This window comes from Lithobates pipiens, unplaced genomic scaffold (assembly GCF_037356315.1).
Source record: "Lithobates pipiens isolate NorthernLeopardFrog02 unplaced genomic scaffold, aLitPip1_a1.2 Scaffold_22, whole genome shotgun sequence".
NCBI lineage: Eukaryota > Metazoa > Chordata > Amphibia > Anura > Ranidae > Lithobates > Lithobates pipiens.
In genome coordinates, this window is record NW_027507784.1 from 37,225,810 (window position 1) to 37,239,470 (window position 13,661).

Consider the following 13,661-nt stretch of genomic DNA (forward strand, 5'->3'; position numbering starts at 1 on the left):
ATGCTCAGCCGTATTGGGAAGAATAGTGTTCATTATTGGAGATGCAATGCTCTGCAGTACTGGGGGCAGAACTGTTCATTACTGAAGGTGAAATAGTCTGCAGTAATGTGGGCAGTACTGTGCAAAGTCTGAGGTTCAATGCTCTGCAGCATTGGGGGCAGTACTGTTCATTATTGGAGGTGTGATGCTCTGTAGTACTGGGGACAGTACTGTTCAGTATTTTGGGGGCAATACTTTCAGTATTAGGGATAGTGTTGTGCGGTATTTGAGGTGCAATGCTCTGCTGCATATATATTATATAATAATGTCAATTTTGTTTTATAGCAGAATGTTGCTGTGGATCCTTGTCAGTGTGTGCGCCATCAGTGCAGGTAAGAGATCCTCTTCTCTCATCTGATAGATTCACATCTCATGTCACCATATGTCTTATATCTGGAGAGTGGTGATGTCACTCCTGTATAATATATTATATATAGAAAATAGTGATGTCACTCTTCTATAGTATATCTTATATCTGGAGAGTGGTGATGTCACTCCTGTGTAATATATTATATACAAGAATAGTGATGTCACAGCTGTTTTGCCTCCTTTGTTCCTCAGCTCAGCAGCGCAGCTCCTCGTACTCTGGTGAATATGGCGGCGGGGGCGGAAAGCGATTTTCACAGTCTGGAAACCAACTGGATGGACCAATCACAGCCCTGAGAGTTCGTAACAACTATCTCTACATCACCGGGTGAGACACACGGCGCAGGTTTTCCTTTTGTCTCAGTGTCTGTCCCAATTCTCTATTATCAATCATCGCTCAGCTGCTCCGGGTTTAGAGAACAGAGTTCTGACAAATCAGGGAGGAGTCTAATACATCAGGATCTCCATTAGAGCCCCCCCCCCTTACATCAGGGTCCCTATTGGAGTCTACCCTTACATCAGGGTGCCCATTAGAGTGTCCCTTACATCAGGGTCCCTGTCAGAGTCCACCTTTACGCCAGGGTCTTCATTAGGGTTCCCCTTACATCAGGGGTTGTATTAGAGCCCACCCTTAAATCAGGGTACCCATTAGAATTCCCTGTTACATTGGGGTCCCCATTAGAGCCCCATGTTACATTGGAGTCCTCCCTTAAGTCAGGGTTCCCTGTTACATCAGGGCGCTTCTTACACCAGAGACCCCCTTTAGACCTGAGTCCCTGTCAGAGTCCCCATCATAATGCCCCTTACATCAGGGTCCCCATTAGAGTCACCCTTTACAAAGTCTGGGTGTGGGTTGGGGAGGTTGAAGTGGAGACCATGGGCGACCTCTGCTGACCTGAATCCTCAATCAGTACACACTGAGTATAACTCACTGACCCTAACAGTGGGCCGGATAAGACCTTGCAGGGGGCCAGATGTGGTGTAGTTTGGAGATCCCTGATTCAGGACTATGACATGACTAGTGAGAAATAATTGTGCTCCTCATCACCATCTAGTGGCCATAATGTGGTATTTTCCCCATTCACACAGTCAAATTGCGGAGAAAATAGACTGAAGAACATTTGATCTTGCCCCATTCACCCAGGGTGAATGTACAGTACATGTCATTTTGATAGAGGAACTGCTCTGTATTTTTTTTTGCATTTGTGTTTTATTTTGTGTATTTCATTGTTACATGTGTAAAGTCATTTACAATAATGAGACTAGAAAAACATGTCCAGGGTAGCAGAAAAGAGCGTTTGTAATCCTCATGGTCCAGCTGATTGCACCCTAAAATAACACAAAAAAAATTCACCCAAATTTCACCATCCCTATTAAAGCGGGAGTCCGCCGGGACTCTGCATTTTTTTTTTTTTTAAAAGCCAGCAGCTACAAATACTGCAGCTGCTGACTTTTAAAATAGTGACACTTACCTGTCCAGCGCGCCCGCGATGTCGGCACCCGAAGCCGATCTGTAAATCGTCTCTCGGGTGCTGCCGCCGCCATCTTGGGTATGGGAATCAGGAAATGGAGCCTTTCGGCTTCATTTCCCAGTTCCCTACTGCGCATGCGCGAGCCGCGCTGCGCAATAAGGACGGTCCCCGCTGCCTCTGGGATCTATGTGTTTTCCCAGCAGGCAGCGGGGGCACTTGCGGAAAGGGGCGGGCACTTGCAGAAAGGGGCGGGCACTTGCGGAAAGGGGCGTAATATACGCCCCTTTCCGCAGAGAGCTATCCCGGAAGTGGGTGCAGATACCTGTACTGTACAGGTATCTGCACCCCCCTCCCCCCTGAAAGGTGCCAATTGTGGCGCCGGAGGGGGGGAGGGTTCCGATGAGCGGAAGGTCCACTTTAGGGTGGACCTCTGCTTTAACACCTTCTTGCCCAGCTTATAGCAGACTGACGACCGGGCAGAGGCTTTGCCATCCTGACTGGACATCAAATGACTTCCTTCACATCACACCGGTTATCAGCATTTTGTTTCCTGATCGCTGTCCGTCTGTGAGGAAAGGAAAGCCGATAATTTGCTTTCCAGTTACAGGCAACATTCACACTGACAATCAGGGCACTGATTATTAGTTCAGCCCCATCGGTGTCCATCAGTGCAGCATATCAGTGCCCAATAGTTTAGCATATCCATGCCCATCAGTGCAGCTTATCAGTGTTGCCTCATCAGTGCCCGTCAGTGGCACTTCATCAGTACCCACCAGTGATGCCTTATCAGTACCCATCAGTGCATCCTCATCAGTGCTCATCAGTGATGCCTCATCGGTGCCCACCAGTGCCACCTCATCAGTGTCTATCAGTGCAGCCTCTTCAGTAACAATAAGTGCCACCTCATTAGTGCCCATCAGTGCAGCCTCATCAGTGCCCACCAGTGATGCCTCATCAGTATCCATCAGTGCATCCTCATCAGTGATGCCTCATCAGTGACCATCAGTGCCTATTAGTGCTGCCTCAACAGTGTAGCAACATCAGTGCCCACCAGTGCCACCTCATCAGTGTCTATCAGTGCAGCCTCTTCAGTAGCAATCATTGCCACTTCATTAGTGCCCATCAGTTCAGCCCCATCAGTGCAGCCTCATCAGTGCCCACCAGTGATGCCTCATCAGTAAAATAATAACATTGTGACATATTAAATTCTAGTATTAAAAAACTAGACCATGTGTACTATCAAAAATTGTGTAAAAAATCATCAATCTTAAAACACATAAAAAGTACAAAAGGAGGGAAGCACAAAGGAATGAATTTAGTCCATTGAAGTGACTCTTAACAAACACCCTTCAGATGTATAGCAGGTGCGCCCAAAAAGAAAGTTCTATCCACCACCTATTTCAATGAGGTTTACCAGCTGCCAAGATCTCTTTTTAGGGAGATCATACAAGCATGAAGAAAAACGATCGTTCCTGGTCTCTCCAATGGGTTCTGCTGGCGTCTCCACCTCTTATGTCTCTTTCCTACAGCGTCTCACATTCCACCGTATTTATTAGGTAAAAAAAGAAAGAAAGGCTCCCATAGCGTAATTCTGCGTAAAAGTTTTAATCCGAACGAAATAAAAGTAAAACAAACTCACAGATTCCAGTTGAGTACAAGCGTAAGTACAATCACGAGCCGGCCGGCTCTCTCCTATTAACACTGCCCGTCCTTCCTGGTCAACAGGGAATGGCGGTAACGTCAGCACGCCGCTCACCCTACGTCGTTTCGTCAAAAATGACTTCTTCCCAGGAAGAAGTCATTTTTGACGAAACGACGTAGGGTGAGCGGCGTGCTGACGTTACCGCCATTCCCCGTTGACCAGGAAGGACGGGCAGTGTTGGTTTTTTGGTTTTTTGCCAGGTAACCTAAGGCTTGTGTGGGGCTTATGGCAGTTTTATTCATATTATTTATTTATGTTACAATTTTAGATTTTCATTCTGTATTTCTCTTCTGAAGAATGACGTGGGTTTGTTCCCTCCACAGGATCCAGGTGCGATATGGGACGACGTGGTCAGAGTACCGTGGGGGCTCATCGGGTGATATGGAGGAAATTTTCCTTCACCCCGGAGAGCACATTAGGCAGGTAAACGGGAAATATAAAACCTACATGCGCCAGCTGGTATTTTACACCAACAAGGGGCGCGAGTTCAGTTTCGGCAAAGAAACCGGAACCTCCTTCAACGCCTCCCCTCTGTTCCCTGACACCTACCTGAGATACATCAGCGGAAGCTCCGGCTCCGTCATCGATGCCATCGGCTTCCACTGGGACTACCCCTTCAGCAACTGCGTCCACTGCAAGAAGTAATTTCCAGACCGCTGTGCCGACCTGAGCTGCAGAGTATCCCCCCCCGTCTGTCATCTGTCTAACTTACCCTCATCTGTATCAGCTCCCAATATTCCGTGTATCCTCTCCTCATAATAAAATCTGCAGCTACAATGCCTGTCTGATTCTTTTATATAAAAACAAAATTCTGAAAGAACTATAGTCAACTACACTATATTACCAAAAGTATTGTGACACCTGCCTTTACACACACATAAACTTTAATGGCATCCCAGTCTTACTCCATAGGGTTCGATATTGAGTTGGCCCACCCTTTGCAGCTATAACAGCTTCAGCTCTTCTGGGAAGGCCGTCCACAAGGTTTAGGAGTGTGTCTATGGGAATCTTTGATCATTCTTCCAGAAGAGTATTTGGGAGGTCAGGCACCGACGTTGGACGAGTAGGCCTGGCTCACAGTCTCCAATCTAATTCATCCCAAAGGTGTTCTATCGGGTGGAGGTCAGGACTCTGTGCAGGCCAGTCAATTTCCTCCACCCCAAAACTCGCTCGTCCATGTCTTTAGGGACCTTGCTTTGTGCACTGGTCCAAATCATTTGGTAGAGGGGCAGATGAAAGGTTGTCAGGAGGGGTCCTGTGATCTCCGTGAGAGCTAATAAATGCCTGAAAATATTACACTGACTTTACTTACCATTCATACACTTAACATATAGTATCTCACAAAAGTGAGTACACCCCTCACATTTCTGTAAATATTTTATTCAATGTAAAGTGAACAATGTAAAGTGAAGTGGAATCAAATGGTATTTCTATATACCTGACAAGACCAGCTAGGTATAATCACAGCAATTACCGCACTCACAGGACCCTCTCAGTACTGAGGAGATAGCTTCTTGGTGAACACAAAAGAGATGGACTGAAATGTCTAAATGTTCAAAGCGATCTGATATAATTCTGGGCGGGTATACAACTTATATACGTTATTATTAGCCAATCATGATAGGGAACAAGGGGGTGGTCAATAAAGGGGTGTACATTTCATATCATTACATATTATTAATACTTAAATGCCCAGCCCCTTAAACATGGCTGACATAGCAACTATAGTAACCATGCCATCCGTTTCCATGATTCATAGTCATGCCTTTGGGGTTTCCCTTTACACAGTAGACATGCGCACACTGAAATATTTTGTTTCAGAATTTTCGTTTTAGTCCAAAAAATAAAATGTATTTAGTTACTCCCGAAATTCATTTTTATTTATTTTGTTTTGTTAAAAAACGCATTCATCTGAAAATCCGAAATAATTAAGGTCGAATCTGTCATTGAAGGCTTATGGTGTCTGTCGAATGTTCTAAGAAGATTAGACGGAGCTGCTAAACTGTACGACGGCTGCAATCATACATTTCCGGTCTAATGTTCCGCCTACAAGCTATAGTAGAATTCTAATGTTGTATGACACTAGTAATAATTATATTTATTAATTATTATTCCTAGTCAACCATCATTAGAATTATTCTATAGCCTATGGGCGGAGCATTTGACCATAAATGTCCACTCACGGCGACAACTTCGTCAAATCTTCATTTCAAATCTTTTCTCTCTATGTCAAATAATCTTGGACTAATAGAGTTAGGTTAGGCACATTCAACCTTTTTTTGCTATTGTCTCTATAATGTCGATTCTTTTCTCTCTATGTAGAATAATCCTGGACTAATAGAACTAAGGTTAGGCACATTCAACCACGGTTCGATATAGAACTGTTGTCACAACTAAAACAAAAATAAAGCATTATGTCGGATCTTTCGGTTTTCGGACTCTGCACGTTCGTTATTGTTTGTTAAAACGATAGCGAAAATACCCGAAATTCGGACGAAAATGCATTTGGACGAAAACGAATGCACATGTCAATTACACAGGAAGATATTCCAGACCGCTCTTCAACCACAGAGGCTTTATATAGAAAGGTACAGAGCAAAGGTGTTGCTGTAAGGTATATTTTCTTATATGTGTGCTTTATAGAAAAATCTGCTACCAATGCTGAAAAACAGAACTAGTGATCTTAACTTGAGTCTGAATATGCAAGTTAAAGCGGACCTCCACCCTGAAGTGGAAGTTCCGCTCATCTGATCCCTCCCCCCCTCCGGTGGCACAATTGGCACCTTTCAGGGGGGAGGGGGGTGCAGATACCTGGATAATCCAGGTATCTGCACCCACTTCCGGGACAAGCTAGCCGCAGCTAGCCGTAGATGCGCCCCCCCCCCCCATTGTGTTATAGGAAACACACAGTTCCCAGGACACAGCTGGGACCAGTGGAGACGCGCAGCGCGACTCGAGCATGCGCAGTAGGGAACCGGGCAGTGAAGCCGCAATGCTTCACTTCCCGATTCTCTGACAGAGGATGGCGGCGGGGGCAGCCGAGAGACGAGCGATTGCTATTCATCTGCCGCCGACATCGCTGGACCCTGGGACAGGTAAATGTCAATTTATTAAAAGTCAGCAGCTGCAGTATTTGTAGCTGCTGGCTTTTAATATTTTTTTTTTAAAAGTACAGCTCCTCTTTAAGATATATGAATTTCTATGGCTCTATGGCTGCACAAAACGGAGTCACTTCTGTTCAGTCATACTACTACAATCCCCTCTTTCAGACACAAAGGTGATTGACTTATCTGCATTGTGTAAATAATAAGTGTAGCACTAAAAATAAAAGTAAAAAAAAAAATAGCAAAACCTTAAAAATGGAACTATCAATATCACATGACCTGTCTCTTATAGTATAGAGCACAAAATATAAGTAAACAACCTCATGCAATAATGAGTTAAAAAAAAAAAAATGAAAACAAAAATCTCCCTGCTGTAATGAACTATGTGAGTAACACAGTGCAGTGTGCCAATATGATCAAATAAACATATCAACAACAATCCCAATATGCCCCCCGACCCTCACCCGGAGAACCACACTAAACATGCAAAAATAGAAAACAACATGTAATTTCAGCTGCATAGCAATTGTCCATGGAATGCAAAAGGGAGGAAGGGGCGTGACAGTCCATAAAAATAAGTGGGAGGGGCATGACAGCCTTTAGGCCAAATAAAAATAGTCCCAAAGAAATACACAAAAATAAGTCTCTTGGATGGCTTCTGGATGTCTATTAAAGAGAAAGTAAACCCTGATGGGTTTACTTCCTCTTTGTCTCCCTGCAAAGGTAAAGCATAATGGACTACTATGCATCGCATCGCATCGCATAGTAGCCCATTATGTGCCCATTATGTGTCACCGCTGTCCCCTGTAGCAGGGAGCAACCATCTTCTTCCGGGTATCGATGCTCCGGCCACTCACAGTGCCGGAGCAGCAATGACGTCACTCCCGCGCATAATCACGGGAGCTGCCACTAACGGCATATCGGCGTTAGCAGCGGCATGCCCAGTGCACATGTGCCTGTCTTTTTGTAAATACACAGTTTAGGAGATATTTTTGGACCTACAGGTAAGCCTTAATCTAGACTTACCTGTAGGTCAAAGTGGTTTTTAAGGGTGCAAAAAAAGGAAGGAAAAGGAAATGTTCACAGTATAACTCTCATTCGCCTCAACTTTTCCCAAAACTTTTGGTTCAATTCTGTGATCACTTGTATGTACAGACATGAATTCTGTACCCCAAAACACTGCCTCTTTGTAAGGACAGAACTTGATATCCACAGACAAAATGGAACTGATGCGTTGGGCGAGACCTGGGTCTTCGGGCTGCCAAATCTGAATCTCTCTCATGTGGTGCTCACTGGAATTTCGTAAAACCTCGGCTTTGAGTCATTTTGGCTCGCCCTCAAGTTGTCATTCCCAGGAACACTCTTCAGCAGGAGTCCGCCTTTAGTCATCTAAGCACCTCCTATGGTATTTGAACAATGAAGATGAACAACGAAGATTTCCATGTAAAAAATATAATCATCTATTCATTCGGATAGGGTATAGGGCAGGGTATGAATGGGGTGTAGGGTATGACTGGGGTGGGCATTTCTTCATGTGCATGGGGCTGTGGGTGAATGCTGGCTGGCTGGGGCAGATACTCCTCCTCCGACATGAGAAATCACAGAATCTACCTGATCAATTCAGGCCTGAACCATTGGAGGTATTAAAAATAATATTCTTCATTGACTCAAACATAAGTAAAGCATGCAGGAGCGAAAATGTTTCTCAGCAAGGGTTTTCATTATATACATTCAATGTTTTTAACTAAACATTTTGTCAAATCCAATATTAGAGCAGAACTTCAACAAAACGTAAACCCCTTTAGTTTCTTCTATTCCAGGGACCCAAGTGGACCCGAGGGACTTAGGACAGAACATTTTACCCAAACCCATATTCTGTCTCCCAACTTTGCAAATATGTCTGATCATCAGCAACAAACAAAACATTGATGGATAAACAACATTACATCATCAACACTTCATGACTGACACTCTGGGAATTCAAAAGGTAAATATCCAGAATCGTCATTCTGATTGCTTATTTCAGGGATCCTCAAACTACGGCCCTCCAGCTGTTGCAAAACTACACATCCCATGAGGCATTGTAAAACTCTGACATTCACAGACATGACTAGGCATGATGGGAATTGTAGTTCCTGAACAACTGGAGGGCCGTAGTTTGAAGACCCATGGCTTATTTCAAACAAATCCTTCCCATCACTTTTTAGTACCCCATGGACGCAATATATTCAGAAACATTTTTCCCAAATCTCACCCCTCTGTTACCAGCGTGGGCCTAAACACAATATGAGACAACTTGTTGTGTACATTTTAAATACACACTTAAAATACTTTACTAATCAAAATTATACCCTATGCGTTCATTAAACACAATACAACCACTTTCTCATTCCACATTCACTTGGCCAATCCATTCACTCTCAATTTTTTCATATTTTCCCTTTGAACACCTTTTAAAACCTTAATATTTTTCTCTAGTGCATAGAATTACACAACCTTAAAGTCACTTCCTTTTTCTTTACCAACTACAATTCCTCTGGCATAGTGCCTGGAATCTATAACTTAATTCTTAGCCTAGATATTCTTCCCAATTACAATATTCTTAAACTTGTATTTGGTTAAAATCAACATTTTAAAATCCCCAATGATTGTTAATACAGTTTAAACACAATTAAAACAATTTGCACAAATATAGCACATTTGTTCTTTTTAGAAAATAAACACCTTTTAACTTCAATAATGTAAGGATAGGCAACTACTACTACAACAGTCCTTAAAGTCAGACTCCTGAACTAACTGAAACCCTATACATAGATTGAAATGCTACTTTTAAAAATTTGTATCTGATCAGATTCTTAAAAAAAAACATCTGGTACCAGTTCATACATGTAATTTATCAGTGACGTGTCACATTCCCCTTTTATTGTTCCCAATCTACTATGCAGTGGGCATGGGCTTAATATGTGCCCAACACATTTCATGAATAGACTGACGATAGTTGCAACATTTTAACAACAAACATGTATAACATTTTAAATCTATATAGATAACTCTTCTCAATTACATTCTTCCTTGACATTCATTCTCCACTCCAGTAAGTCTCTCTGATTCACTGAATATGGAATGCAAATATATCCGTATGCTCTCCACAAAAACGATAGTGAAGGCATGGTCGGTGGTTTGATCTCCTCTTCCACTTGAAGCAAAATAGCAGATCTCTGCAAGCGGCTATGTACCTCCGTGCATTGTGCTAAACAATACTTTGGACCGGAGGAATCACTCAAATAGTAACTTGTCCTTGTCCAAATCCGCAATTCAATCCTCTTAAAGCACCCCACACAGATGAGTACCCTACTCTGTCCCTCCCACCTGCCCACTTTAGCAATGCTCTCTGTCTTGGCAGGATCATAGGACATATATCAACTACCCAACAATCCATCTGCATTCAGAAGAAAAAACAACCTATACTTTAAATTGACAAGACAAAAATTAACACACACATAAAATTAAGCATTTCTCTCTATTAACAACTTTCCTCTACCTAGGTGCCCATCTTATGAAGCTACGAACAGCGACGACTCCCAAGGATTGTCACTGATCACTGTCCACAAACAGTCCATGAAACAGAGAAGTGTTTAAACATGTTCTCCCGCCGATGATCTCCGCTCACTGAGAATCCTCACTGATCGACACAGAAACGGTCAGTCCATAAAGCTGCGATCTCAGCGCTTCACTGGCAACCCGCGTCAGTATTCACACCCCCAAACTCACCAGCTCAGAGGTGGAGAATCGAGGAGCAAAAAGGGAATCTGGGGGGATCCGAGGGGGAAGGAGGAAGATTTTTAACTTCCCTCTACCTCATTCAGACCCCCCAAAACAGTAACCATGTCCCCTTGTCAACCAAAATGTTATTACTGCCCAATAAACTGACATCTCAGTGTTATGTGAATCTCTGGTACCGTAATCCCGCAAAGTCTTAGGAGATCCCAGCATCAGGGGCTGCTTGTTGCACGAGGTGGGGTGCTTTCAACAAGGGTTCTAGCCTTTCCACCAGCTCTCACTTTTTTTACCCTTGGTTGAACCTTTTCCTGTACAAGCAGGTGTGGGTGCCGTCCCCGAAGCCTCGGTCTCACAGTCCTCCTCCCCTACATCAGGTATGTCTGGTGCAGTAGAGGCACCATGTCCCAATGCCACCTGGGAATCAGCCTCCACCACCCTCCGTACCCGTGCCTGTTGCTGAACGGTGATCTATGAGTTTTTTTTTTTTTTTTTTAGAGACTAAGGTTTTATCAAAGCTTAGGCAAGAAAAATCTTAGGACAGCTGAGCCTTATCTAAACTCAGTCCTAAATTCAAAAATCAAGCGGTGCCTCCATCTGAAGAGAATCAAATGGTATTTCTATATACCTGACAAGACCAGCTAGGTATAATCACATGACTAGGGTAGCCAGATAACTTACTTCCCCAACAATACATGTAAACCTTAACTGTTAATCTTAAAATAAATACCCGGACACCTGCTTGGATGAAAATGGCCTCAACGGCCTTTATTTAAATAACAATAAAAAATTAAACTTTATTTTAAATATTTTAATAATACAAAAACTTGTAACAACTTCCAGTTACCCAAAAGACCCTAAGTGCTTTTTTGGCTGGTCCCTGACGACCCCTTATTATTTTGAGCCTGTGATCCCCACTTCGTCAGCATCTGTCCCCAGCCGCCAAACTTGCCTCGAGGACTCACTAACTGACCACAGACCCCCAAATATGTTAGCCATTAATCTGGACTGACACCAGCCCAAACACAATGACTCCATCTCTGGCATGGGTCCCAACCTTTTTCAATTGACCCATGCATTTCTACATATATATATTCATATATATATATAGAAGTCGCCAAGGACCCAACGCCACCCCCGGAACGACAACCCTTCCAAACCCAACCACTATCCATTATTAGGGAGGGCGGGCGGGAACGTCTCTCCTCGCTTGCTGACCCCCAACTGCTGACTTGCCCCACCCTGGCACATGGACGAAAGACCCACACTCCTCCCCCCTTGTGACCTTCCACCAATAGGGTAAGTACGCCTGCATCTTAAACCACCCCCACGCTGCTTTTACTTTAGCCCAGTAATTCCCTTGCACCCTGTCATGTATGTCCTGCGCTTCCTTTTCTATACAGCTCCGTACATGTCTTGACTAGGGTAGCCAGATAACTTACTTCCCCAACAATACATGTAAACCTTAACTGTTAATCTTAAAATAAATACCCGGACACCTGCTTGGATGAAAATGGCCTCAACGGCCTTTATTTAAATAACAATAAAAAATTAAACTTTATTTTAAATATTTTAATAATACAAAAACTTGTAACAACTTCAGTTACCCAAAAGACCCTAAGTGCTTTTTTGGCTGGTCCCTGACGACCCCTTATTATTTTGAGCCTGTGATCCCCACTTCGTCAGCATCTGTCCCCAGCCGCCAAACTTGCCTCGAGGACTCACTAACTGACCACAGACCCCCAAATATGTTAGCCATTAATCTGGACTGACACCAGCCCAAACACAATGACTCCATCTCTGGCATGGGTCCCAACCTTTTTCAATTGACCCATGCATTTCTACATATATATATTCATATATATATATAGAAGTCGCCAAGGACCCAACGCCACCGCGGAACAAGTGTGAAACCTTACACTTGTGACCGCCGCCACGCCAGCAAAGCCCGGTGCACACCATCTTCCAGCCCTAAGGCCCACAGATCAATGCCCACAGGGTTCAAATGAACCCCGTCGCCCCTCAAATACCTCCAGGTGTCCACTTCTAACTCCCAATGACGGATGACCACCCCACCATTCCGGGCCACAAACCTCCCCACCTCCTTGTTGACCTTAATCCTGGTTTTGTTCAGTTTTTCCCAGGATCGAGCCCCTCTCCACGACATGCGGGCCACTATATCCGACCACACCACCGTCATGTCCGGGAAAGCGGTACGGAGCCTCAAGAAATCCCACTGTATGTCCTTGATCACTTGTCGCATCGGTCGGATCCCCAGATCATTGCCCCCAACATGGAGCACCAAAATATCCGGGGACCGATCCAAGGCAGCAAAACGATGTACCTCGGGGACCACCTTATGCCACATCATACCCGGGATCCCAATCCACCTGACCGTGCCTTCCTCCCTGGCCACCCTGAGTTGTCTACCTTCAGGCCTGACATCCGCCCTCCTGGCTCCCCAAAAAACAAAAGAATGTCCCATTATCCAAACGAGACATCTTGGGGGATCTGAAAAAGAAAGGAAAAAACCATGCAAACCCATCAACAGTAGTAACATACAAAATCAACAAAACAATTCAGCACAACAGTTGTGGCCTAACATATAACCGGTATCTAGCCGATTCCCACCGACCAATCCTCTTAATGACTTCCGACGGAAGTCCCCATCTAGCTGCCTCAGTAGCCGCCCCTATCCGAAACGAGTGGGAAGCATACTCACCCGAAGGAAGACCAGCTGCCTCCAGACACCTCCGAAAAACCGCAGAAAATTGGAACCTGGACAGGCAGGAGCCATCCCGATGCACCAGCAACGCCCCGGCGGGCGGAGGGCCAAAAACCGCTGCAGAGCCAGTACCGGACAAAGCTGCTCCTCCACCCCTGTAAACAACTCCACCCAGGCCCCCCTGCCTTCCTGATCCATCTTTGACTTCCTAATCCAGATCCTCACCTTGTCTCCCGAGCATTGGACATCACTCCACCGCAGTCCACCAGCCACCCTCCTGGACGGCGAGACCAGCTCCCCAATCCGAAAAGCCCCAAAGAACGCCAACACAAACGCCGCCGTAAACAGTACTACCTCGTAACCCGTGGAACACACCTCCCCCAACACTGACAGAACTGACCCCAGCACCGCAAAAGAAACAGGGCGCCTGGAGTCGCGTGTTTGGGAACCCCTTCTGTACCCCCGCAGAGCCCTGC

At 44.7% G+C, this 13,661-nt stretch overlaps 1 protein-coding gene across 1 annotated transcript; it reads left to right on the forward strand.

The window, feature by feature from the left end:
• The first annotated feature begins 232 nt into the window (after positions 1-232).
• Positions 233-4,356, forward strand: LOC143923575 (zymogen granule membrane protein 16-like). The gene is made up of 3 exons (XM_077447344.1): positions 233-371; positions 601-733; positions 3,903-4,356. Exons 1-3 carry the CDS (start codon positions 305-307, stop codon positions 4,222-4,224), a joined length of 522 nt encoding a protein of 173 aa, XP_077303470.1. The 5' UTR covers positions 233-304; the 3' UTR covers positions 4,225-4,356.
• The last annotated feature ends 9,305 nt before the right edge of the window (positions 4,357-13,661 follow it).

What these genes read in the sequence shown, in the direction of transcription:
- LOC143923575 (XM_077447344.1), top strand. Translation starts at nt 305, where the DNA reads ATGTCAATTTTGTTTTATAGCAGAATGTTGCTGTGGATCCTTGTCAGT. An exon ending in TGTGTGCGCCATCAGTGCAG is followed by an intron (nt 372 to 600) that starts GTAAGAGATCCT and finishes TTTGTTCCTCAG; the next exon opens with CTCAGCAGCGCAGCTCCTCG. An exon ending in AACTATCTCTACATCACCGG is followed by an intron (nt 734 to 3,902) that starts GTGAGACACACG and finishes TTCCCTCCACAG; the next exon opens with GATCCAGGTGCGATATGGGA.